The following is a 27,212-nucleotide window of genomic DNA, read 5'->3' on the forward strand; positions in this document are numbered from 1 at the left end:
TGGGCGGTTCTGAGGGCCATTGTCAGTTACCAGCGACCCTGACGGCTCACACAGGTGACTCGGAGGGTCCCAGCGGCGTCTGAGCGCACCATGCCAGTCTCTGAGAACCCCACAAGGCTCCTGAAGGCACCGGTGACCTCTTTTTGACCGGTGATCTTTTTGTCGGCCTATGAAGGGTCCGTTCCGTAACAGCAGTTCTGAGGGCCCCACGCGCGCCTGTGATGGCCCTAAACCAGTGTCTCTGAGAGCCCCCACAACGGCGCCTGTGAGGGCCGTCACCGGCGACTGCGAAGCCCCCACACCGGCGCCTCCAGTCCGAGGGCCCCACATTGCCATATCTGAGGGCCCCACACTAGTGCCTCTTAAGGCCCCATATCGGCGGCTCTGAGGGCCCAGCATCGTAGCTTCTGAAGGCCCCACTAGTGCGCATGTGACGGCCGCCCTGCCACCGGTGACATTTGAAGTAGAGCACTTCATGGGCCGGATAAATCCGTTATCCACGGATAAATCCGCGGACCGGATAGGATTGGATTCTAAATTTGTTAAAAAAGAACGGATATGGGCGGGCCGGATTTGGGAATTGAAGGTTGAACCCGGATCAAAACGGATCAAAATTTTAACATTCAACATTGAAGTTAAAAATTAACCTAATGTGTTAAGCGGCAGGATGATACCTAGTTTACCAATGTGGTGATTTTCATGTGGTTTTAGGTTTATAAGCATGGTTTTTGGAACCATGATGGTCTGTGAGATGTATGGCTGTCTGGTCCCTTAGATTGAATTTGTTAGTCCAGTTTTGGGTGAAACCAGTTATTGGTGAAACGGATTATTACGGATATTTTTTGGAAGTTTGGCTGCAATACGGGCCATGGGTGGGCCGGATTCTGATATTCAAAGAAAGGCGGATAATGGGCGGATCTGGATATGACTTGCCGGATATGGGCCGGGCCGGATCCTAAAAAGCCTATCCGTGAAGTGCTCTAATTTGAAGGCCCCACACCGGCGACTCTGAGGGCCCCATCGGCGTCTGAGTCCGTTCCGGTCTCTAAAGACGACCCCACAGGCTTTCTGAAGGTACCACCGGCCTCTGATGGCCCTTTGCCGGCCTCTGAGGGCCCGTCGCCGGTCTCTGGAGCCCCCTGCCGGCTTGTAAAGGGTACGCACCAGCAGCTCTAAGAGTCCGACACCCGTGTAGGACGGACCCACACAAGTGTCTTTGCAATTGAACGTCTTTTTTCGCCCTTCTTCTTAAAACTAACTTTTCTTTTCTTTACATCTTTATTTCATGCCTTGTAAATTGCGTAATTGTTTTATTTTTGTAGTGAAAGACTGCAGAACAATTATTTTCCTCAAGCAGAGTTAGTGGGAGTTATTGAGGGACAAAATCATTGGGGGTGCCCGGAAAACCATTGGGGGTGCTCATTTGAGCATTGGGGGTGCTGCAGCACCCCCAAAGGTATACAAATCGACACCCATGGTACTTCCTGAGACCTGAGTTATAAAATGGCTGCAATGAAAACGTCAAGTTGACCTTTTGAAGTCACCGAGGTCACCTGAGATAACCATATTTGAAACAGTAGATGAAATCGCATACGGCAAATCAACTGGTGCTGTTTTCATGTCGACCGGCTTAGTACTTCCTGAGTTATAGAATGACTGCTATAGGTAGGCAAAAACGTCAAGTTGATCTTTCGAGGTCACTAGGTACTCACTAAGGTCATCTGAGGTCACCGACCACCGTATTCAATTCGGCTGATGAAATCGCACACGGCGAATCGGCTGGTTGTGTTTTCGTTTCGATTGGCCGAGTACCTACTTCCTGAGTTATAGATTGTAGTGATGTCAATTACAGAAAATCGGAATACCGATACCAAACCAAATACCAACCTAAACCGTGGGGAAATACCGAAACCGAACCAACTTTGAAAGATGAGGGAAATACCAACTTTTTATCAATTTCTTAGCCTCTTATACCTTAGTAAGGGTTTATAATACCAACAAAATACCAAACACATTAGGATTGAAATACCAAATACCAAGTTGGTATCGGTTTGGTATCGGTATACCAAAAAGTTGGTATCCGATTGACATCTCTAATAGATTGACTGCCATAGGCGGAAACGGTTACGTGACTTCTCACTGTTACAGAGGTCACCCGAGGTCACCACGTTCGAAACGGCTCGGATTAATCCTCGCCGAACCTATTGGTTTTCTACATACGCGCCCGCCGTGCGGGTGGGGGCTGGTCCGTCGTCCGACCCCCTCGCCGTTTCGCGAGCGTGTGTGCCGTTACGAGAAGCAGCGACTGGTACCCGATTTTAAGGTCTCAGGTTAACCGGTGTCCGGTGACCTCTGAAGTAACTAAGGTCAAGTCGCCCAAAGCACGGGTTCGGTTTTTTATAAACAACTTCGCAAAAAAAAACTGTCGCAGCGCCGCGATTTCGGCATCAGCGTGATCGCATCGCTCAGTTCGAATGGTTCCTATACTTTTTGTTCGGGTGAGGTCAACTTGAGGTGTTGAACTCGGGTCAATTGGTTGTTAGGTCAGGACCCCCAGGTCACGAAGTTGGTCGAAGGAGGCCATATCGCATATCATTCGATTCGGCAGGTCTTCCTGGGTCCATTGGTGTCTTTCCCGACTCGCTAGCTCAATTTGATCGGGAGTTATTGACGAAAAACTTTTACGACCCAAGTGACGTCATCAATGACGCCACGCAAGGTCAACAATGCAAAAGTGAAGCATCGGACCTAGCAAGAAATGCAACAAATCACGATTGCGTGTGCTTTAGATAGTTTGAGATAGTTCCCGGCGCTAAAATAGCAGTTTTTATTTATCGCCATTGACTTACCTACGCCTAATGGTGAGGTCACGTGACTGAGCTAATCTCATGTAAAAATAAGGACAAATCCGAGATATGCAAGTTGTGAGATCTCTGGAGGATACCACATCCTGTAATTTTCATCTCTTTGCGAAAGTTTCTCTGGCACTGAGGGCGTTGCGAAGTTGCAACATCTGAGGACCATGCAGAGGTTCACTTATGACATCATAGGTTAGTGACCTGACCTGATTTAAAAATGCGGTTGATGTCAGAAGATGCGGCTTGGATCAAAGGTCAGGTTTGCAAAGTTTCAGCTCTCTATCGCCGGCGCATACAGAGCTATCGCGAAAAAAACCTATGGAGCGGGGAGGCGGCAACCGCCACCCCCCACCCTCCCGGCAGGCGAGAATATTGCTTAGCAGCTTTGGAGGTGGTAAATTTAGTTTTAAGGTATTGTTCCATTTATGGATTGCGCTATCATCAAACCTACTATTTTGTCGTCTTGGTCGTCATATTACATTGAAATGACGGTACACCGGAACTGAGTATCTACACGGTGAGTTTGCGGCCGCCCCGGGGCAGCCCAGCGGTCGTGCAGCCGGCGCGAACCCCGTGCCCTCCCCCCCCCCCCTCCTGCGGCGACAGGGCTGGTCGCTGGTGTTTATTTCCCCGGAACTCTGACCCACGGATGTCCGCCGGCGGTGACGAGTGCCGAGGAAACCCGTATGTGACGTCATGCCCGGGATTTTCTGTCGGTCGTGTTTTCAGATATACGACATGGTGTAACTAACCACTTGAGGTCAGAAGCAGCGAGCACGCAGACGAGTGCACTGCAGTCCTACGCACCTCGCCCGAGCCGTGACGCGCAGCGCCCGGGCGCCCGGAACAGCTCTTCATCTGGGGGACCGCGTGCCTGGCGGAGCCTGAACTAGCCGGCGTTGGCTTCTACCCGTAGAATTTCTTAAGTTTTTATACACGTCTGATAGTGTCATATAATCCCGCGGTCTTCAGTCGTTCGAGGACACCGCTGCTGCCGCGGACGGCGCTCTCCAGCGCGGCGGCCTGTAGTTCCCGGCGCACCTGAGCGCCGCACGCGAAGGTCCTCCCAAGGTCAGAGCGGGCGGACGGGTGGCGCTCCGGGCCGGCTCTCACCTGTGTGCGGCCGGGCAGCAGCCAGTGGGCCGCCGTCGGGCGCCGAGAGACCGTGTGCTGGTGACGGTGACGGGTTGCGACCAGACGCTCCATATGGACGCCGAGACGACCACAGAGGCGGCGACCGGCGCGGCCCGCGCGGCCGGCCTGCACTGGGCCGACTGGGTCGTGGTGGTCATCTACTTCGGCCTGGTACTGGCTGTCGGTCTACTGGTGAGTTCCGACAGATAGGGGACTACGACAGAGGGGTGCCCGCTTCACCACTGGTCCTTGAGAACCCTGTTTTGAATGAGGCTGGTTACTGTGTTATGTTAGGTACGCTTATGACCACTCACTTCTCACTATAAAAAGACTGGCAAGAATAAACAGTAGGTAGTAATGTCAATTATGCAGAGTCCTAGCTACGGCCCATTATGTAGACCAACATCCAACGTCATACTATAGGTACCATAGGCGTCGCCAGAGATTTTCGGTTGGGGGGGCAAAATCAACTTTTGTGTTAAACCTTGCCTTCCTCCAGTCGTTACTCATTCATTTTACATATCATTCAACGCGCAATGGTGCGAGGAATACGATGGTGACAAGGTTTTCCTTGTAGCTATGACTTGCCATTTTTTTTACAGAAAATTTAATTTTTTTAAATTTTTGAACAAAAAACGACCGGTAGAATCACAATGGCTGCGCTTGCCGACGCACTCTGGAGAGCCCCTGTGCAGACGCTCGTCGCTCATGATCATAAAAAGGTTAAACGCTCAGCTTAAGCGAATCACCTTGCTGAAACTTTCATTCACGCATGCATGCAGAGGTTCTACGTAAAATGCATAGGGCTTATCCCAGCCGCCGATTGAAGCTAAGTAGGGCTTTCAGCGGAGAGTGAATGTCGGAAGTGTGAATCGGAAGTAATTCATCTTTGCTCCAGTGAGAGGAGGTGTATTGTGAACAAAAAGTTTCTCGTTTTTCGTGTGTAGGGAAGCGCTGCAAACGCGAAGAAAAGACGTTTAACGGAACCAAAATTTCGCACGGCATAGCGGCAAGGGATCCTTTAGCGATAGGCTTGGGACTTCCAGGCCATTTTAGGCCACTCAGGGTCAGTGTGGGCTCTCAGAAGCCTGCTTAGGATCCTGAAAATCGGCGCTGGTCACCCCAAATAGTTACGTGTACATATGTGGTGCTTTAGGGCTTTCCGAGCCCAAGGTGGGACCCTCAGAAGCCAGTGTGGGCGGCGCCGGCGGCGGGCGCTAAGAGACCAGGCCCAGGGTGAGCAGGGAGCCTTCAAATAGCAGTGTGAACCCTGGAGGTCTGTGTCGAATCCCTAAGGACCCTACATAGGGACATAAGAAACATGTGCTGGGACCCTCAGAGGCACACCCGAGTCGTGACCCCTAAACTGCAGGCTTAGGCTCAGCAAAATCTGTCACCTCAAAAGCTCGGCTGAGCTATCAGAGGCCTAAGATTCTCAGAAATATTTGAAAATATCCTCAAAGATCCGCGTGGCCCTTCAGAGGTCTACGCATGTGTAAGGTCCTCAAAGATTCCTGTATGGGCCCTCAGAGAATATGAACACCAGTGGGACTCTCAGAGGCCGGTTTGGGCCCTCTGAAGGCTTCTTAGAGCTCAGTGGAGCTCCTTCGGAGCCTGTGTGAAAAGCAAGCAGTCATGAGCCCTGTGGCACTTGAACGGTACTTGAGTCTGTCGCAGACATTTGACGAGAGTTGAGCAAGGCCCGAAGATTCAGTGTCACGCTTTGAACGCAAATTTTGTATCAGCACTTCAAAACTTATGAAAATCAGCTATAAAATGTAATAAAAAACCAACGAGGAACATGAAATGAATCACAGTATTGACACTTCCGAGTCTGGAGTCGGTGTTTTGACGATGTTGGCGACTGCGACTCCGACTCTGGGGGCATTCCACGTCAAATCGAACAAAAATCGGCTGTTTTGCACCTTACCATCAGCGATTTCATTATAAATTTGTGAGCGAGTTCCTGTGTCGCCCCGAACATTACATTGATGTTTTTTGCACATTCTGACCACAGGTCTTCTAAATATAGGGCATCGAATTTTTACAAAATGTTGCATCTTTAGATTTTTGAACGACCATAACTTTGGTTGTACTTGTTTGATTTGAATGAAATAAACTTTACTGTTTAGGTAATTTCTTAAGCATTTGTTTAGAATTGTACCTACTTAAATAAATGACCTTGAAACTTGCTTAACTCTGTTCTTAAGCACAAAAATTGAAATAGCAAAAAACACGTCACCTTCGATTTGGCTAATTTTCATATATTTTATTGCCTACCATATTCTTAACAACCTGTGAAAAAATTAGAGTGGGCCATTCATAAGTTTTGAAGAAAATGGCACATATGCAAACGCATGTTAGCACGCGCAGTGGAGGGGGAAGAGTGAATTTCGCCCCACCTCTCCTGTTTTTCGCCAATATCTCATAGTATTAATGCGAAATTAATTATAGCTGCCTGTCCAAAATTGAATTGCACATCTCATCGTGCAAGCAAGAAGAAAATCGGTTCACAACTGGTCTAGTAATAGCGGTGTAAAGTGAACATCCTGTCGCCGCGGCGACGCGGCGACTCGGCAGCCGGCGCCGACCGCTAGCCGCCGCCTGAATTGTAGACTGTGCCGGGACGGAACGGAACGGTTCCGTCTTTACATCGCGCTCCTTACCGCTGATTACGTTCGATTCGCGTCAAATTTTGTGAGAAGACTAAGAAATGTACAGACAATCTTATGGTGTAAGAATTTTGAAAATCGGTTGGTAAACAATTGAAATATGAACGTGTAAACACAAAATTGTGATTGCTGCGTTTCCCGCGTCGGCCGATCCCGCCTCAGCCGGCGACATGTTACTCTTAGCAGGTCTCTAACTGCCATATTTATTATTGGATTAACTAGAAATTCCCCATACATGCTCAAAAATGTATATTCTTTCGTATAGTGAAGATAAAAAGACGTGAAGATATCGTTGCGTGATAATGTTTTCGTTGAATTTTTGGCTTCATGATGCATTTCCACACGGCTAAAAATTCACCGCAAAATACCGTTTGCCTGAGACACTTTTACTATGGAACTTGAATGCTTGACTACGATGACTATGTATTTCCATTCTCGCCGAGTTTGGGATATCACTAATCAGCAATCATTCATTTCAGAAAGTGTACACAAGCAAGCATGTCTTGACTCAGTCTTTCAAGGTCACGCGCGGTTGCGTGATGTTGATGCATGAAAACGGCGTTTGCCGCGAGAGTTATGAATGGCCCACTCCAATTTTTTCACAGATGTTTAGGAACATTGTGACGGACATAATATGTAAAAATTACCCGAATCGAAGGTGACGTGTTTTTTGCTATTTAAATTTTTCTGTTTTAATTCAAGGTCAAATGCATTTCAAGGTCATTTCAATTTAATTTTATAAATAAAAATCAAAGCCTTATCAATTGCCTACAAGACCCTGTTAATATCATTTTGATACCAGAAAAGGAACCAGAGTTAAATACATTTAAAAAATTGATGTGTGGTATTTTTGGCTATATTCGATGACCTATATCTCAGCGATACTTTATCAAATTTCGAAAATATTATACGTAACTCAGTTTTGAACCATGCCCAGTCTGCCTACAAATTTTCAGAAAAATCGAAGGGGATGACGGATTTCGGTGTTTGATTTGACGTGGAATGCCCCTCTGGCTTGAACGAGTCTGACCTCACAGGCATTCTCAGAAAGGTACCCCCATTTTTTCCCGACTCCAAAATCTCATCGGATCTGTATCGATCTCAGGGGGTGCCCGATCCGAGGTTGGGGGGGCAAGCTGCCCCGCTTGCCCCCCCGTGGCGACGCTAATGATAGGTACAGCTGAAAATGTTGCGCAAAAGATAAAAACAATGTGCCAATGCGGGAACATTTACATATACTTAATCTGCTACCTACACGGCTTTCCAATTGGTAGGTACAGCCCACCGATAAAGTAATGTGTGGTTTTACCAATCTCAACGGATGGCTTTGACCGACGATTTTTAAATGCAGACTGATTGAAAAGAAGACGTCAATAGATAAAGTTGTAGCTGCAAGGGTGAAGATACATGTAAGCTACATTTAACCCTCGCCCGCACATAGGGGGGTGGTTGCCACCCCCCCCCCCCCAGGCAGTCTTTGTGCTCTGCTTTCAACATTTTTAGAGCTAGAAGGCTGATTTTTCGTATAGCTGCTCGTCTATCCTTTCTTGATGTCCACTGAAAACTTCAAGTTTCTGTGATTTTTGGTTTCGGAGATATGACCTTGTCTTTCAGGTCATGTCATGACCCAAATGGCCAATTCTCAACATCTTGCGTTTGCCATGGGCCTTGTGAGCTTTTGACACCCTGATTTCGGCCTTTTTTGCCAGTCTTACCTCCCACCTATCATGTAACATGTTGTTCGACGATGTACAAGGGTCAAGGTCAGGGTCAAGGTCAACCTAGGTCATCTAAGATAATTGCGTTTTAGGCAAGCTGAATTTACTTTTTGTGAAGTTTTTTGACTGCATTTTTGGTAAAAGCTTCTCAGATCATGATTTCATGTGATATGGACCCAAAAACAATCGGTGCAAACATCAGTATACACACAGACACACACAGACATACAAACACATATAATTGACCTTGACCTAACTTGACCTGAAATGACCTCAGCAGCAAAATTCTGGTCGGATAGTGTGACAAAGAGGTTCTAGCTGGCTTGGCACCAGAAAACAGCATCGTCATCGGTATTTGATAAGCAGCGCACATCACACATGATATCCAACGGTGACCCAAAACAGCAACATTTTTTAGTTTGACCTGACCTGGAAGGTCAATGACTGACCTGAGAAGGTAAAACTGGGTATCATTGGATTTGTCTCTTCCCAAAGAATCTTTTTGGTCTTTACTGCTAAGCTCTATCACCAACAGGAGCGAAATGGCGCGGGGGGGGGGGTGGCAACCACCCCCCCCCCATGTGCGTTCTAGGATGGGAAAATGGCATGTGCGGGCGAGGGTTAAAGTCTCGTTGCGGTCTGGCTGATCGTTCCTAGGCTTCAGAAGCAGAACATACCCATGACTGAAACCACACATTACTTCTGCTGTGGGCTGTACATACAGCTTCACAAGTTAAATGCATAATCGTATACCGAATACATACGGTGCCATTATTGCCTTAACGGCGCAACGTCCATAATGGTAAAGAGACAATTTCCAACTTCGCGTCAATCTTAATCAAATGTAGGGAAAACGCAACGATTTGAACGGTTCATCTCAAATCTCGGAACACTGCGAACGACGGAATCAGGTCACTTCACTTCAGACATGCCTTCTGGTCGGATTCCTCCACCACTGCTCAGCGACAGTTGTTCAACAGTAATCCGCCACCTCCCCTTGCCTCTCAAAGCTCATGTGCAAGTTATGAAATGATTGGCTATGCCATGACAAGAAACGTTTTATTTTGCAAAGGAACTTCACAGAGGGGCTGCACGGTGTACGATTGTCGGCTAGATAATTCTGCCCGAGCGAGCGCCGTGGAACAGGTAATACATGGGTATTGACTATTGAGTGCTGACGCGTACGGGCCCGGAGGCAGTGCACTGCGGCCAAGCACGCGCTCCCCACGTGCGGCCACCGACCGCTGTCCATAGCTGCCGACCGGTCAACGTAGGCAGCTGAGCGTCACCCATAGAACCCGACTGACCAGCGAGAAATAACTGGTCGTGCTGCGTCTGCAATAGCAGTGAAAGCATACGAAATGCCGAGGTTGAACACTATGACCTATGCTCATTGCTTACTTCACCCAATAAGTAGGTACAGAGTATACCGGCACATTCGAGAGGGTAACAGTTATACCATTGCTGTTTTCTTTTGCATACAGGACTGAGTAGTTACAACTGACGTGGCCTGACATATGCCTGACATCTTTTATGAGTTATACTGGAAAAATACCCTGTGGCCGCTATGTGACACACCGCCAGCCCAATGCACGCCTCTGAGGTGACTCCAGCTGAGGAGTGGCCGCGGAGCGGGGACGGGCGCCGAGTGGATGACGCGGCCGTCCTCTGGTGCGCGGCGCGGGAATCCCAGCCGCCCGCGGCGGCCTATACAGGCCATCGCCGCTCCGTCTGTCGAATGGGTGAATGGGCGCTGCGGATGGCAGCCAGTCATTCCCAGAGACACGTGACATGATTGCAAATATCCACCCACCTCACTAAAGCGGGTGACTAAAACAAAACAGGCACCCTGTCATATTTTCACTCGTCCCTGAACGTTAGGAGTGTGAACAAAATGACGGAATAGAAAGACAATAGGTAATGGCATAGTTAAAGCAATATGAAGCCCTATAATAATGTTGACTGAAAAGCAGCTTTTCACTATTTTCTTCTAAATCCTGAACCGTGACAACTTTAAATAACTTCTTAGGAAGGTCATTTAAATATATTTCCGGGAAGTAGTTACAATGCTGTTGAAGAGGAGTGCACATTGTTTACGTTTCCTGTGTAAACAGTAAGCAGTGGAAATGGCATAATTTAATGCCTAACACAATTTAAATCCAACCATAGGCATGAGTGCTCACTGCCCAGCGGCCCACCACATGACAGCCAAACGGTCAGGGCCAGGGGCAATCGGAACTTTTATTTTTGCATATATAGGTACCTACTAGGTATATATTATTAAAGTATAGGTACCCCTATAATAGAATTAATGTGTAATGCATAGAGTAGGTATACAGCCCTCAGAAAACTGGGTGGTAGGCATTCTTTTTTTCGTCAAAACCGATAATAACTCAATGGCGATGTTACCAGTCACTCGGAACTAACTGCAAATAGATGCCTGATGCACCACCCTCCACTCCTTCGATTGGGTCTAACAATAAACCTAAACATACGCCTTGTGTGGCAACAAAATGCAAAAGTTTGTTTTGGGGGCGAATACATATATACTTTTGGGTTTCGTTGCCAAACTGGATGGAAAATGAATACGATGATAATGCCAATCTACTGTGCGGAGTCTCGCGCGTCTTGCTGTTATGATTTCCGAGTAACCGATGGCATAGTATTCGCGTTATTCTCGGTTTTGTCGAAACAAGAGTACCTACTACCTACCACGCAGTTTGCAGAGGGCTGTACCTACCTATATAGATAAAGGAATAACAAAGAGACATATAGGTATTAAATATATATATATATATATATATATATATATATATATATATATATATATATATATATATATATATATATATATATATATATTTATATACTATATGTAATTACATATACAGATATTCATTATATACCTATAGGTATACTATATTTTGGCAAATAATTCTCTTTAATAACCAAGGCATATTTGATATTTGCGTTATGTTATCTTCTTGTATATTTAATAGTAGGTATATAGGACGTAGGTCCATATATCTATGCGTTGGGTTCTACATCCTTGTGTAACTAATCACATTTTCATTTATTGCAGAGTTCGCGTTTTTCGAAGAAGGATAATCTGAGCGGCTACTTCCTGGCTTCTCGAAGCATGCACTGGATTCCGGTAAGTTTGCCAAATACCTACTGTTAATTTGAGTTGAACATCAACATAAACGTTCAAGACCTAGAAACGTGTATTTATTTATTGTATTTTTATTTAGGTATTGGCTACCTGAAATTGGGTTTTACTTGTTGGTAATTAGTAAATAATACATTCATACCAACAATCAAACGACAGTGTTAAATCATAGGCATTTGTGATTTCTGATTTTCTCGGTTTATACTCCAAGGCTTATTACGAGCGAGCGAGCGCAGCGAGCGAAGTGAGTCTTTTCCATATAACGGAAAAATCTCAGTATGAGCGGCCCGGCCCGGCCCGGCCCAGCCCGGCCCGGCCCGGCCCGGCCCGGCCCGGCCCGGCCCGGCCCGGCCTGTAACGCTTTTGATAGGCTTATATCTCAGCAACCGCTGGACCGATTGGCCTGCGGTCTTTTTTGCTGGGTAGCCCCATTCCTTCTACCCCGTAATTGACTACTTTTGATACATCTCAGTGACCGTCGTGGCACGTGCCACGTGAAAAGTCAAGGGTGTTCAAGCTGTTTTGCAAAAGTAGTGATTTTGAGAGGCCCATATCTCAGTAGCCGCTTGGGTGATTGTCTTGCGGTAATTTGTGTAGGGTAGCTGCATCCCTTCTACCAAAGATAGGATACTCGCGATGCATGTGGGTCACCCCAAATGCACGTGCAAAATACAACAATAAGAGGTGTCAAATTTGTTCCCATTTTAATAACTCGGTAATTGCTGGGGCGATTTTGCTGAAACTTGGCATACAGGTAGGCACCCACCAGGCAATGCATTCCCATGCGTTGCGGTTAAGGTGCTACTGCACGTGCGCACGTGCAGGGGGCGCTTCCAGATCTCGAGAACGGCTGGGCCGATTGCGCTCAAATTTGGTACACGGTTGAGGACCAGTTAGTAGGGTGCCGTGCAGAAGTCAGTTTGGACCCCGTTTGCACGTGCGCACGTGCAGAATGCCGCTTCCAGATCTCAGGAACGGCTGGGCCGATTGCGTTCAAATTTGGCACACCGCTAGCGACCGGTTAGAAGGGTGCTTTGCACAAGCCCGTTGGAAGTACCCTCTCGCCCTTCCGCACGTGCAGGGCTCACTATCTCGCTCGCTCGTTCTTCGCCCAAAAGGCGTTTTACTGGTTACGAGCGAGCGAGCGCAGCGAGCGAAGTGAGTCTTTTCAATATAACGGAAAAATCTCAGTATGAGCGGCCCGGCCCGGCCCGGCCTGTAACGCTTTTGAGAGGCTTATATCTCAGCAACCGCTGGACCGATTGGCCTGCGGTCTTTTTTGTTGGGTAGCCCCATCCCTTCTACCCCGTAATTGACTACTTTTGATACATCTCAGAGACGGTCGTGGCACGTGCCACGTGAAAAGTCAAGGGTGTTCAAGCTGTTTTGCAAAAGTAGTGATTTTGAGATGCTCATATCTCAGCAGCCGCTTGGGCGATTGACTTGCAGTAATTTTTGTAGGGTAGCAGCATCCCTTCTACCCAAAATAGGATACTCTCGATGCATGTGGGTCACCCCCAGTGCACGTGCAAAATACAACAATAAGAGGTGCCAAATTTGTTCCCATTTCAGTAACTCGGTAATTACTGGGGCGATTTCTCTGAAACTTGGCATACAGGTAGGCACCCACCAGGCAATGCATTCCCATGTGTTGCGGTTAGGGTGCTACTGCACGTGCGCACGTGCAGGGGGCGTTTCCAGATCTCGAGAACGGCTGGGCCGATTGCGCTCAAATTTGGTACACGGTTGTGGACCAGTTAGTAGGGTGACGTGCAAAAGTCATTTTGGACCCGTTTGCACGTGCGCACGTGCAGAATGCCGCTTCCATATATATATATATATATATATATATATATATATATATATATATATATATATATATATATATATATATTAGCCTGTCCCAAAAGTACCAACGCCATTGAAACCGTAGAGACACATGTTCCCTTGAGCCCCTAACAACAGAAGATGAAACCCTGAAAAAATGAGAACGATTGAGTCAGGTTTAGGGGTCGCGCCATAACGCTTCATGTTGTTCTGGGTTGTTGCGAATTATCTACTGTATACTGTGAATTAATGAACTGGAACACAACTGAATGCAAAGTGAGTCACATCTCTGCCACCAATTACTTGCCTAGGCCTAACAGAAACTCAGAACACCTTCTTGGCAAGGTCAGCCTTCTTCTCGTCGCCCACCAACTGACGATGGCGGTGGACTAGTTTGAGCATGGGTGCTGCTTCTGCTGTCCATCTCGTGTGATGGAGTTGTTTAACTTCTCGATGAGGGCGATTCCTCGTTCAGCTGCATCATTCACAGCTGACAGTGCAGCTGTTCTCTCCCTGGCATGCCTGTAGGCTGGATCGATGTCCCACTCACGAACGGACCTGGTAAGGTCAGGAGATGCACCGAGGGGGTCGAAGAGGGACTTCGTTTTCGAGGTGACGCGTCCGTGGAGAGTCCCGTCCAGTTTGAGACCTTTACCTTCCAGCTTCTTCGTGCCCTTCCGAGCAGATGAGAGAGGGCTGCAGCCATTTGTCGACGCTCTTCGTCGGGAACGTGAGTCGAAGAAATCTGATCTGTTCTTCAGATCTGATCAATGGTCATGTTAGGTCCGTCCTCCAATACGGAAATGTCATTTGGAGCGGTGCAGCCCAGTCCCACCTGGTAGGTACGGCTGGAGCGGCTACAGCACCGCTGTCTCATGTGGCTTGGTGCTAAAACGCAGAGGAGCTGTCCTATGGACTATAGTAGTCTACTGCGAACCTTTAAAATTGAGTCCATCAAAGCCCGCCTCATTCACACCGATATCATGTTCTTGTACAACTCCGGCACCACCTTACCTGGACTGCGCTTACCTGGTATCGATGTTTGGTCTGAATGTGCCTGGGAGGCGTAACCGTCGCACAGACTTGCTTCATGTGTCCTTCGGGAGAGTGAACACCGTAAAGAACTGTCTTTCTGTGCGTATCCCTCGATTGTGCAATCAATTTTTGGCACATAGCCCATCGGTGGACTTTTACCATCCTTCCACGTCCTTCCGGCGCGAGGCTTTCCAGTACGCTCGAACACTGGGCAGCTATATCGACTGATTTTACTTACTGTTTTCCATGTATGTACCTACCTATGTAATTTTATCACATGACTTCACGCTGAACTGGACCGATTTGCCTGTGGGTGTTATGTGGTAAATAAACAATAAACATAAAATTACATTTTGGCGCGACCCCTAAACATTGACCGATTGACCCAAAAATTTGTAGGAAGCTTCCTTTTAGCAATGGGATGAAAAGCAAAGTGTGTTTGAATATGTGCTACACTTTTTGGATTTCCCTATATTAGAGTGGGACAGGCTAATATATATATATATATATATATATATATATATATATATATATATATATATATATATATATATATATATATATATATATATATATATATATATATATATGCATTTGAGATTAAAATTAACAGCAGTTTGAGCGTTGTTGACTTTCTTATGAAGGTTCTCGATTCGTCGGATTAGCTGTCTTGTTTCACTATTATGTTCAAAAAGGATGTTGGAGAATGATTCTCTATTATATACGACGTTTCGTTCGGACATCGAACATCATCAGGTGATAAATTCAGGCGAACATATACACAGGAATGGGATAAATAATGCTATAAATGATTCGCATAATCGTAAATGATGCACATTAGTCGCTATCGGCACGGTGAAATCTTGGGTGAAATCATCTTACACTCCACTAGTTAAATGCAATGTTGCACGCTGCGTTCAACAGGAGCACTTCTACTGTCGGATACATACATGGGGTCCTAACTCTTAGCTACTACAGACCTACGTGGCTAGAGTCTAAGGAATCTAGATCCGGGCTCTGAGAGGCGCCGAATCAAACACCATCAGCGAACCACGCAAGTTCATTTGCCTGTTGATCCAGGGATCACTGTCACGAATATACACGGCCTCCAGAGCCTGCAGCTTCTTCCTGTTCGAGCATCGTGCTAAGACAGATGTGTTTTGCACCATCATATCTCGCGCGAGCTCCAGGCTGTGCTCCTGCTGCATGTGTCGCAAAGGTGCACCGTCCTGGAGATGCATTGTGATCCTACGGCTCATCGTTGTTACGGTGTGTCCAATGTAGGCACGATTGGAATAGTGTACACAGTCACCAACAGGGCATTTAAACTTGTACACTACATTGGTCGACCGTAACAACGATGAAACGTGACTCAAGTTGTTTTTCATGACAAGGCTAGATACAGTGGGGCTCTTATAGTAAATGATCATTTTCAGGTTATCATTCGGGTTGATGGGGACACAGTTATTCATCACAATGCTACGAATTGCTTTTTCATCTTTCTTATACGCAGACGACATAATCGACTGGTAAAATACTTTCAGCTCACCCCTGCTCTGTGGGTCACCTGGCGCAATATCATTCGACGGCTGAGGCCCTTCTGGGTGGCTCGGAGATCACCGCGAGCTCAACTGAAACAGAAGGGCCTCAGCCGTCGAATGATATTGCGCCAGGTGACCCACAGAGCAGGGGTGAGCTGAAAGTATTTTACCAGTCGATTATGTCGTCTGCGTATAAGAAAGATGAAAAAGCAATTCGTAGCATTGTGATGAATAACTGTGTCCCCATCAACCCGAATGATAACCTGAAAATGATCATTTACTATAAGAGCCCCACTGTATCTAGCCTTGTCATGAAAAACAACTTGAGTCACGTTTCATCGTTGTTACGGTCGACCAATGTAGTGTACAAGTTTAAATGCCCTGTTGGTGACTGTGTACACTATTCCAATCGTGCCTACATTGGACACACCGTAACAACGATGAGCCGTAGGATCACAATGCATCTCCAGGACGGTGCACCTTTGCGACACATGCAGCAGGAGCACAGCCTGGAGCTCGCGCGAGATATGATGGTGCAAAACACATCTGTCTTAGCACGATGCTCGAACAGGAAGAAGCTGCAGGCTCTGGAGGCCGTGTATATTCGTGACAGTGATCCCTGGATCAACAGGCAAATGAACTTGCGTGGTTCGCTGATGGTGTTTGATTCGGCGCCTCTCAGAGCCCGGATCTAGATTCCTTAGACTCTAGCCACGTAGGTCTGTAGTAGCTAAGAGTTAGGACCCCATGTATGTATCCGACAGTAGAAGTGCTCCTGTTGAACGCAGCGTGCAACATTGCATTTAACTAGTGGAGTGTAAGATGATTTCACCCAAGATTTCACCGTGCCGATAGCGACTAATGTGCATCATTTACGATTATGCGAATCATTTATAGCATTATTTATCCCATTCCTGTGTATATGTTCGCCTGAATTTATCACCTGATGATGTTCGATGTCCGAACGAAACGTCGTATATAATAGAGAATCATTCTCCAACATCCTTTTTGAACATAATAGTGAAACAAGACAGCTAATCCGACGAATCGAGAACCTTCATAAGAAAGTCAACAACGCTCAAACTGCTGTTAATTTTAATCTCAAATGCATTACAGAGAACCTGCTTCCCAAGTATACACAATTCCGATAATATATATATATATATATATATATATATATATATATATATATATATATATATATATATATATATATATATATATATATATATATATATATATATATATATATATATATATATATATATATATATATATATCCAGTTGTGTGTGTAGTTTCGTCAGCAGTCGTCCGTGAACAGCTGCGTATGTGGTGCGTTAAAAGCGATTATACCAGCAGGCGCCAGGCGCAAACTCACGACAGCTGTGAGAAAGAAACACTTGTACCTACTTTATATAGGTGTGTTAAATATGTCCGTAAAAACAACCCATGTTCAGCCCAGAGGTAGACTTAGCCCGGATTTACTAACCGTTCTTCAAATGTGGTTTAGGACCACATTGATTGAAGGTGACTGAACCGGAGTCATTAGCACCGATGCCAGCTCACGGGAGCCGCGGGCGCTGCAACCTTTTCGGAACTGGAGCCAGAACATTCAACGGACGCCGGAGCCGAAACCGTCCATTTTTACAGCTGCGCATCTCCTCGGAAAGCCCGGTCAGCCTGAGGCCCAGCTATTCGAGGCACCGCTTCCACGTGTTTTTGTCTGTCTGTGTGTCTGTGTGTCTGTGTCTCTCTGTCTCTTCCACTCACCCTCTACCCCCGCCCGACTGTCGCAGGTGGGGGCGTCACTGTTCGCCAGCAATATCGGCAGCGGCCACTTTATCGGACTGGCCGGCACCGGAGCGGCCTCCGGCATCGCCGTGGCCGGCTTCGAGCTCAATGTGAGTGACACACTCCCAGCCACTCACCCTAACAAACACAGCCAGCTGCAGCCACTGCAGACGGCCCGAAAGGCTTGGTGAAACTCGAGGGAGAGTCTGGGACTGTCGTAGCCAAATCGGAGCCGACTGGACAACTGGGGGAAAGTTGCCGAGGGCCAGCCCAGCACGGAACGGCACCGTGTTAAATGGCGCCTGTGGTCATCCGTGCTGATTTAGCATTTTGTATTGAAAGCATTGAAACGAGAAGTACCTACATGCAGTTGGTTTTCTCATCGACATACTTATATAATGCTTGGAAAGCAGCTTCAAATGTCTGTAATGTAAACAAATGACATTCCCTTTCGGAGCCTCCGGGGCTTTGAGGTTCTAAGACGTTCAGTCCTGAATAACGTTTAGCAATAATGATGCTGTAATTCTGAAGACTTGCTCGAGCGCACCATACGGGTCCAACGCACTGCTGCACCACTGTGCAGTGACTGCAGTCTGACGTGACCTGACCTGACCGCTGTGCGCAGGCCGTGTTCGTTCTGATGATCCTGGGCTGGGTGTTTGTGCCCGTGTACACGGCGGCCGGCGTGTACACAATGCCCGAGTACCTCCGACTGCGATTCGGCGGCCAACGCATCAGAGTCTACCTCTCTGTGCTCGCCATCCTACTCTACATCTTCACCAAGGTCTCGGTAAGGATGCCGTGCCAGCCCTCTCCATCCCACAGAATCATTAAAAAACAAGGACACCTAGTTATATAGGTATACCCATATTGATTTTCCCTTCTGTAGCTTTTGGGCCTAGTTGGAGGAAAATGTTGAACAAAACCATTAATTATCGCAGAAGCCTATAACTGGACTCACCTGACCGACTTGGAATAAAATGCTCTCGTTGAATGGCTGTACGATATAAATACCTACCGCACCCGACACCATTGGCATTCAACTGTGTTCCGGTGCAGGCGGACCTGTACGCGGGCGCGCTGTTCCTGACGCGCGCCATGCAGTGGGAGGGCGAGCTGGGCCTCTACCTGGCCATCATCGTCCTCCTGCTGATCGCTGCCGTGTTCACCATCTTCGGCGGACTGACGGCCGTCATCTGGACGGACGCCGTGCAGACCGTGCTCATGATCGCCGGCTCCCTGGTCCTCTGCATCATGTGTAAGCTACTCGGGCACTTGTCGCTTATTAAACATACAGGTACCGGGTATATGATGTAAACTATTCGTCAGCCTGTGCTGCTAATTTCTATAGTTGGGTAGACATATCTGGATGGATTGTCCGAGTTTGAACTGGCATTTTCCGTTTAGGTTACTGGGTAATCAGCGAATATTTCTGTAAATGCATGTCGGTATAAGTGCTTGCATAGGGTGAACAATAGCCCGGACCGTTACGTTCATGGAACTGAACCGCTACGTTCAGCGAGGCTTTAGCTTGAACTTCTGACCTTTCCGTTCCAAAAAGAATAGGTTTTAGACCGGTATAACAGACCCCAGAGTATACTATTTCCACCAACATTTCTAACCATGGCGTTGATCTCATAATATCAATGGCTCTCAGCATTTTGTTAACTTCCCCGTGGTTCCCGTCACTCGTCAGCATTCATCGCGGTTGGCGGCTACGACGAGCTGATCACGCAGTACTTTGAGAAGATGCCCAGTCCGAACGTCACCGCCTACGACAGCGCCAACCAATCGTGCAGCGCGCCGCGCGCCGACGCCATGCATATGTTTCGGTGAGCCGCTCGGCCTGCAAGGTTACTCGGAAGCGCAGAATCAGACCGCAATTAGATGGAGTCGCATTCCGAGCTGTGAATAATGGGATCGTTCCAATTTCCTGTTGAATGACACGCTGGAGGAAAATACCTACTGTGAAGCCATAAATACCTACTAATGGACGTCAAACCCCTTGAGACCCCACTTTTTTGCGATAATTTTTTAATGCGTCAACTCTCGTTGACAATATTCTGGCAATGTGTGTTTCAGAACCTGCCGAAACTTTTATTACTAAGGTATTTTGACGCCAAACGATTATGAAAGGTACTTCTCATTCACTCGCAATGTTAAATTTCACGGAACAAATCTGCTGTTTGGGTAGAGGCTACGCGCTCATGGGGCGGAGCCACGTAATGACGTCAGCGCTAAGCTCCGCCCTACCCCTCCGGCGCTCCTTGCCCGACGACCGGTTACTCGCGTCTCTCGCTCCATTCAGGCTTGATGGTGGGCGGTAGTTGGTAGCGGTAGCGGGCGCTGGTGAATGAGAAGTACCTTCCATAATCGTTTGGCGTCAAAATACCTTAGTAATAAAAGTTTCGGCAGGTTCTGAAACGTACATTGCCAGAATATTGTCAGCGAAAGTTGACGCATTTAAAAATTATCGCAAAAAAAGTGGGGTCTCAAGGGGTTTGACGTTCATAGTAGTGATGCTGTTCAGGTGACTTGATAGCCGAGAGGGTCACCTGGGCCAGCATGGAGTTATACCTGAGCCACCGTGCGGCCGCCCACTGGCCCCTCCGGCGCGCGCTGACGTGTGTTGTGTGCCCTCAGGGCGGCCGAGGCCGGCAAGTCGGACCTGCCCTGGACGGGCATGACGTTCGGCCTGACCATCTCGGCCATCTGGTACTGGTGCTCCGACCAGGTGAGTCGGCCGGCCGGCCGTGACAGCGGTGTGAGAGCCACACTTGGTTTGCAAACAGAGTTCGCCGCAAATTCGGCACGTCACTCCTCCTGTGACCGCCTGCCTCGTCTGACCGACTCTTTAGTGCCCTGGTCTGACCATGTGCCCGGCGCCCAGGTGATCGTGCAGCGCACGCTCGCCTCCAAGAACATGGTGCACGCCAAGGGCGGCGTGGTGCTGGCGGCCGCCCTCAAGTTCCTGCCGCTGTTCCTGCTCATCTTCCCGGGCATGGCGGCGCGCGTGCTGTACACAGACACGGTGGCCTGCTCCGACCCGGCCGCCTGCAAGCGGTTCTGCAACTCCGAGTCCGGCTGCAGCAACCTGGCCTACATCGAGCTCGTGCTCAACCTCCTGCCCAAAGGTGGGGGCCCACACCGGGGCTTATACCTCGGGGCGACACCTTTTGCGTCATCGAAACGTGTGTGCGGTGCACACTGCACGTCTATCTCTGTCTTACTTTTTTACTTGTAGGTATGATGCTACGGTAAAACTATAGGTGCCGTCTAAAAGACGTGAAATAAGTAATGGCTGCCGCTGCTCCATCGTATTGGCACAAAAAGCCATATTTTGCCTTCTAAATAACGAGGGAGAAAAAAGCCACCTTTAACCTTAAAAGTAGCTGCGCCATCAAAATTTACTTAAAAAACAAACAAACGTGCAGTACAATGCACGTCCACCAACAGCTCTCAACGCGTCGCACCACACAACTGCAGTGTAATAGCCCGCCCCGCACGTACTGACCAGGCTGTCCGGTGATGCCAGGACCGGAACCGTGACACGTGTTGGCATGGCGTGTTTCGCAGTTGTGCAAATTACAATGGTTTTCATGTTTGCAAACAGTAGGTACTGTGCTCACCCGAAGTTTAACGCTGTTTCGGCGGCTTTCGAATCGCCATTCGTACTCGTAAGCTGCGAAAAAATGCATTCTTAATGTCATAAAAATAAATAACGAAAGATTAAAAGCATAAGAACATTTTCCAGGCCATAAAAATGAAGTACCTACGAATCATAAAGAGAAATGTCAACATTAGCCTCTGCACGCCGGGGCAGATATGTCTGTAGTTGTTTGGATAAAATCAATCGTGTTTTTTTATTAGGTGACACGTTTCAGTATGCAGTATGCACTATGCATCCTTATGGTGATTGCCCTCAAGGCGCATTGGGACATGTGTTTGTTAGTCACCGATAATTGTAAGGTCGTTTATTTGTGCGTCGTCGTCAGGTGTGGCCGGTCTGATGCTGGCCGTGATGCTGGCGGCGCTGATGTCCTCGCTGACGTCCATCTTCAACTCGGCCTCCACCCTGTTCACCATCGACATCTACACGCGAGTGAGGCGCAACGCCTCGGAGATGGAGCAGGTCATCGCTGGCAGGTGGGTTCAGGTCCGGCCCGGTCCCCCACTGCCGCTCGCCGGTCCAGTCCAGGAGACTGGACACGCCGGGTAAACTTCGGGAAGAACGTGGTGCAGCGGCTGCACAGAACAGAATGGACAGCAGAGAAGTTCACTGATAACCAGAACGTATGTACGAGTGGTACATACGTTCAGCAGAGAAGTTCACTCGTATGTACATAGTGGATACGTACCGTTTAACCGAGCGGTGACCGGTGCGTGTGCTTGGTGTTCCGAGTCACAGTGTATTCGATGACCACTGACCGGGCGTAATCCATGTCGCAGGGTGTTTGTAGTGTTCATGGTGGCCGTGTCGATCGTCTGGATCCCCATCATCAACTCGTCGTCGTCCAGCCAGCTGTTCGTCTACATCCAGAGCATCACCTCGTACCTGGCGCCGCCCATCTGTGCCATCTACCTGCTGGCCGTCTTCTGGCCGAGAACCAACGAACAGGTGAGGGGCACCGGGCAGCCGTGCCAGTCTCAGACACTCGCACAACACCGGGGAAGAGGGACGGAAACTGAGCAAAAGCCCTTCCTCCTGAAGACCCTTCATTTTATGCATGATAACACGGAATGCCTACGGCAGTATGCATGCAAAAATGCCGATGATTTTTGCATTTAAGTCCCCGATGAACCTCTTTTGAGTCCACCACCTTCACAAACCTCAAACATGTAGACATATTTGTTCCTTCCATTCCACAATGGGACCGGAGCGAAAATTAGCGCGACATCGGTACTTTTTCGTATTTCGTGCCCGCTTTTCACATGAAAAGGATGGTAGAATCTTAAAAATGGTAATCGGTGTACTTTCTAAGCAATTTCTGATTAATATAATTAATTAATCATTAATTAATTCATTAATTAATTGATTAATTAATCGGTTGACCTGCCCTGACCTCGACTCCGCTCGGTCACGTGATAAGACGGCGGCACCTGTCAGGCCAGGTCATGACGGCACCGGAAATTCCGATAAGCAAATAATGTAGCCACCAAAACCGTGAAGATGGGAATCTGATGGCCTACATGACTATATAACAAATTTATTACGGGTCAGAAAAGTGTATCAGAAACTCCGATAGAAGGTACGGATATGTCCGGACAAAACTTTAATATAGTTGGTACTTGGCAACCTTGTTCGATTCCTGAGGTTCTGTTACTCGCGGCTCCCGGCCGCGGCGACCTGGAGTAAAAAAATGCCCCTCATTTTCGCTGCCGCAGGCTGACGCAGCTAAATTATACATTTTCTGAAAGGCAATTGATTGGTAAACACCATATTGATAAAAGAACAGCGGGACCTAGCGGGACTTTTTATATCGGCATTCCAGAATATCTATAACAGTAAAATTAACTCACAATTTTTAAAGGACCAAAAAAACTTAACATTTGAAGCGTATTTATATATTCCGCTATGAGTTTTTTTCTTCCATCGTGTAGCCCATGGTCTAAACTATCAGGTTAGACGTCGAAAATATTGATAAAGCCGTCTAATAGATATATTTTTTACCTACATTAGCTGCTATTTTTCTCCGTACGAAAACGGGTCTACGATGCTTGGCACAAAACTTTGTGTTTGGGCTGATGTGGCGCGGACGCTGTACACTATGGACGAAAAATATTTGCAGATTCGTGGTCCATGGACATTTCTGAACTACGTGACACAGTTTAACTCAATTTGGGAAAGGTCGCCAAATCCACCAATGTCGCGCTAATTCCGGCCGCGGTCCTATCGTGCATTCCAACAATGCTGAATGTTTTTCATGAGCTGAACGACCAGCGTACCTGCGAGAAACGTTCACCTTGCCCGTTAGGTACAATGTGGTCTGTCTGTGTGTTTCGAACAGGGCGCCTTCTCGGGCATCATGCGAGAAACGTTCACCTAACCCGTTACAATGTGGTCTGTCTGTGTGTTTCGAACAGGGCGCCTTCTGGGGCATCATACGAGAAACGTTCACCTAGCCCGTTACAATGTGGTCTGTCTGTGTGTTTCGAACAGGGCGCCTTCTCGGGCATCATGCGAGAAACGTTCACCTAACCCGTTACAATGTGATCTGTCTGTGTGTTTCGAACAGGGCGCCTTCTGGGGCATCATGCGAGAAACGTTCACCTAGCCCGTTACAATGTGGTCTGTCTGTGTGTTTCGAACAGGGCGCCTTCTGGGGCATCATGATCGGATTGGTGGTGGGCATGATTCGATTCTGCGTCGAGTTCTCCTACACAGTACCGCCCTGCGGCTCAGGTAACTAATGCGTAGAGTGGACACTGGACAGTGGGTGTGCCGAAGGCATGAAGCGGACTGGATGTGGGCGAGGGTAGCGGGTGCGTAGTGGGCGTATAATGAGCTTTGTAGCGGATATATGGGAGATGTGCAGGGGTGTAACAGATCAAGTTAATCGTAAGCACGTGTAGCCTTAGACCTTAGACTCAAAACTTGACACTTCTTCCCAAGTGCTGGACTTGCGGTGCTGGACTTCTTTCCAAGGCCAGCAATGCCAGCATTTGTAAAAGAATACGTAAGGGCCAGTTGACCCCAAAGTTGACCCCTCTAGGTCCCTCCAGTAGGTATATCTCCAACTGACACCGTATATCTGCCAACACAGATGAGGAGGACCTGCGGCCGGACTGGATCAAGGCGGTCATCTTCGACGTGCACTTCCTACATTTCGGCTGCATCCTCTTCCTCATCGTGCTGATCTCTGTGATCGTCATATCGCTGCTCACCGAGCCCATCCCGGAGGAGTGCGTGAGTATGGGTACCGAATGGACCAGGCGAATGAGCAAAAAAAAAAAGACAATTGACGGAGAAACAATGAACGGCATTCAGGTCTCCCAAAAAGCCAACTGTGTGAGGAGTGCACAAGTGCGCCGATCGCAGACAAAAGGATTTTGATGACTCGCCATCCCTCGCCCAAGTGCCATAAAAGACGAGAACATACCACAAACAGGACGATAGGTCACAATATAGAAACCTTCGATTCCCAACCCTGACTGAACCATGGCCGAGAGTCAATTACGGACATCGAGCTGATAAAAACCAGTTGGTCCAGGGCAGTGTCGACTGGAAAGACGGCTTATGCTGGGTGCAACTGGTTGTGACCGTGGTCGTCCCCCGTTTCAGCTGCACCGTCTGACGTTCTGGAGCCGCCACAGCACAGAGCCCAGGAAGCCGCTGCCCTCCACACTCCTGGAGATGGAGAAAAATCCCATCCGAGAAGGTACCTGCATTCCCTTAATGGGATTCTCTTACGTCATCTGAGTGCACACTGCACCGTAAAATATTAGGCAGCATTAGGCTAAATACCCGCGCAGGTCGTACCTGGTACCATTTTTGCAATGCCAAGAAAATGGCGATGTTCAAAGATGTCTCCTAAATATTCATTATTTACGAGATCAGGAAGACTAACTTATTTACAAAGATAAAATCACCAGTTTACGCTGCGTCTGATTTCGATGATTCGATCGAGTGTATCGAATTTACGACCACGTTGTTTTGTTGCGACAGAGCCGGCGGCCGCTGGCGATGCCGAGCCGCCGTCCAGGGCGCGGCGCCTCTTTAACCAGCTGTGCGGCGTGGAGGAGCGAACCGGCGAGGCCGCCGTCAACCCGCGCGACCGGCTGACCGAGGAGCAGCGAGCAGAGGAGGACGCCGCCTCGCTCTACGAGGACCCCAAGCAGAGAGTGTGAGTACCGCGGGCGGTAGGAGAGCGCAGGTAGACGTGCCACACTCGCCGCCCCTCCACAGCCCACACTGGCACATATTTAGCGAGTGACGGTGCCGAGGACGACTGAAACCCTCCCGTTTTCCCAGCCCTGACCGCCCTGTATGACGCCGCTCTCCGCTCCACAGGATTGTGAACGTGTCGGCCATCGTGTCCATGGTCGTGGCCATCGGCATGTACGTCTACTACCGGTGAACGGTGTCGCTCGGTCTCCGGCGTCACCGGTCTGCCGACCGGAGGCCACGGCGCGCGGCGGACGGCGCATCGGCCCGTAGGGGTCCCGCGGCCACAACACCTGCCACATTCAGGGGCGCAACACGCGCGGCGGCCGGCAGTGAAAGTATGCCACTATGGTCAGTAAGGCTGGCCTCGGCGTACCCAAACCTATCTCAGCTGTACCATGGAACCATCCGTCCCATTTTACAATGCGTAGGTAACTGGCGATGTAACCGCACCGGACGTATATTCAAATGAATACTTGGTGCATAGCACGACCATGTAAACGCGTGGTTACTGATCAATCGACGTAGGTCAAGCCAACAGGCATAATAGCGGATATCTTCTATGAACTTTTTATAGTTACCCTTGATGTAATGTCTCGTAGACATCATAGCTATTTTTACCTCAGAGGATCACCGATTTATGTGTACTGTAGTTAATTGCGAACGACATACTACATTTTGCTCGTGTGTGAGCCCAATATAAGTCCGCAAATACCAATAGCTACGTATCTCCATAACATAGACTGTGTCGCTGTCACTGGCACCCGGCGTCACCAATCACCATATGATACAGCGTAGCGCAGTTCATTATGTCCATTTTTACTCACTTGGAGCATCGATATCATGTGGCTTTCGAATACACGTATTTCGTTCATATGATTTTGCTTTGTCTGACATGTTTCCATGCACAAAATGACAACTTTCGTGTTAGTTGGTCGCAGCTTGCTGAGGCGAAAAGGCATACATTTACTTGGAAACTAATGTGATTGGCCGGTTAAGAGTTGGGGCTCGAGTCGCTCCAGCGGTATATATGAGATTCGGAACGAAAATGGTCGCAGTTGGTAGGGTAGGTAGGGTTGGAGTAGCGCAGCCAGTTCAAGTCAGTGAGTGGAACAAAATTTGTCTTATTCTGCAGTGTTTTGAAAGTGGAGACAAAGAGTAAAGAGGAGGAAACTTGTCATCAAAAGAAAATATTTCTTGTGAGTTGACTATGGGGTATGCATCATGCTGCCCAAGAACCTGGTAAATCCGTTAAACCAACGACGAGAAATAATCCGAACGTAAGGCGAATGGTAACTTGATCCAACGTATTCAGAGATAGCGGTTGAGCTGTATCCGGGCCCGAACAGCCACTTTGTGAGCAGCGGGACGAAGACTGACAAAGATGAGCGCGAGTAAATGATTAAAAGAGGCGGGGCCGAGACTGAGGACTGTGAACCCAAGCCGCCGACTGACCGGCCGCGGCCCGATGCTGGCACGTTGCCTCCGATGGTAGGACGTGGTGATATCGCCGAAGACGGCCGTCACTCAATTGTCGACAGGACAATGTTACAGTCAGTCATTTGTTGCAATATAATACCG

At 48.2% G+C, this 27,212-nt stretch overlaps 1 protein-coding gene across 1 annotated transcript; it reads left to right on the top strand.

The window, feature by feature from the left end:
* The first annotated feature begins 3,490 nt into the window (after window positions 1–3,490).
* LOC122382767 (sodium/glucose cotransporter 1-like) lies at window positions 3,491–26,505 on the top strand. The gene is made up of 15 exons (XM_043368541.1): window positions 3,491–4,184; window positions 11,465–11,536; window positions 17,752–17,856; window positions 18,372–18,536; window positions 18,806–19,004; window positions 19,443–19,578; window positions 20,390–20,480; window positions 20,637–20,880; window positions 21,742–21,892; window positions 22,196–22,364; window positions 24,059–24,149; window positions 24,511–24,653; window positions 25,029–25,125; window positions 25,413–25,590; window positions 25,758–26,505. Exons 1-15 carry the CDS (start codon window positions 4,065–4,067, stop codon window positions 25,822–25,824), a joined length of 2,028 nt encoding a protein of 675 aa, XP_043224476.1. The 5' UTR covers window positions 3,491–4,064; the 3' UTR covers window positions 25,825–26,505.
* Window positions 26,506–27,212: the final 707 nt, after the last annotated feature.

The sequence above is a fragment of the Amphibalanus amphitrite genome, unplaced genomic scaffold (assembly GCF_019059575.1).
Source record: "Amphibalanus amphitrite isolate SeventyFive unplaced genomic scaffold, NRLGWU_Aamphi_draft 000146F_arrow, whole genome shotgun sequence".
NCBI lineage: Eukaryota > Metazoa > Arthropoda > Thecostraca > Balanomorpha > Balanidae > Amphibalanus > Amphibalanus amphitrite.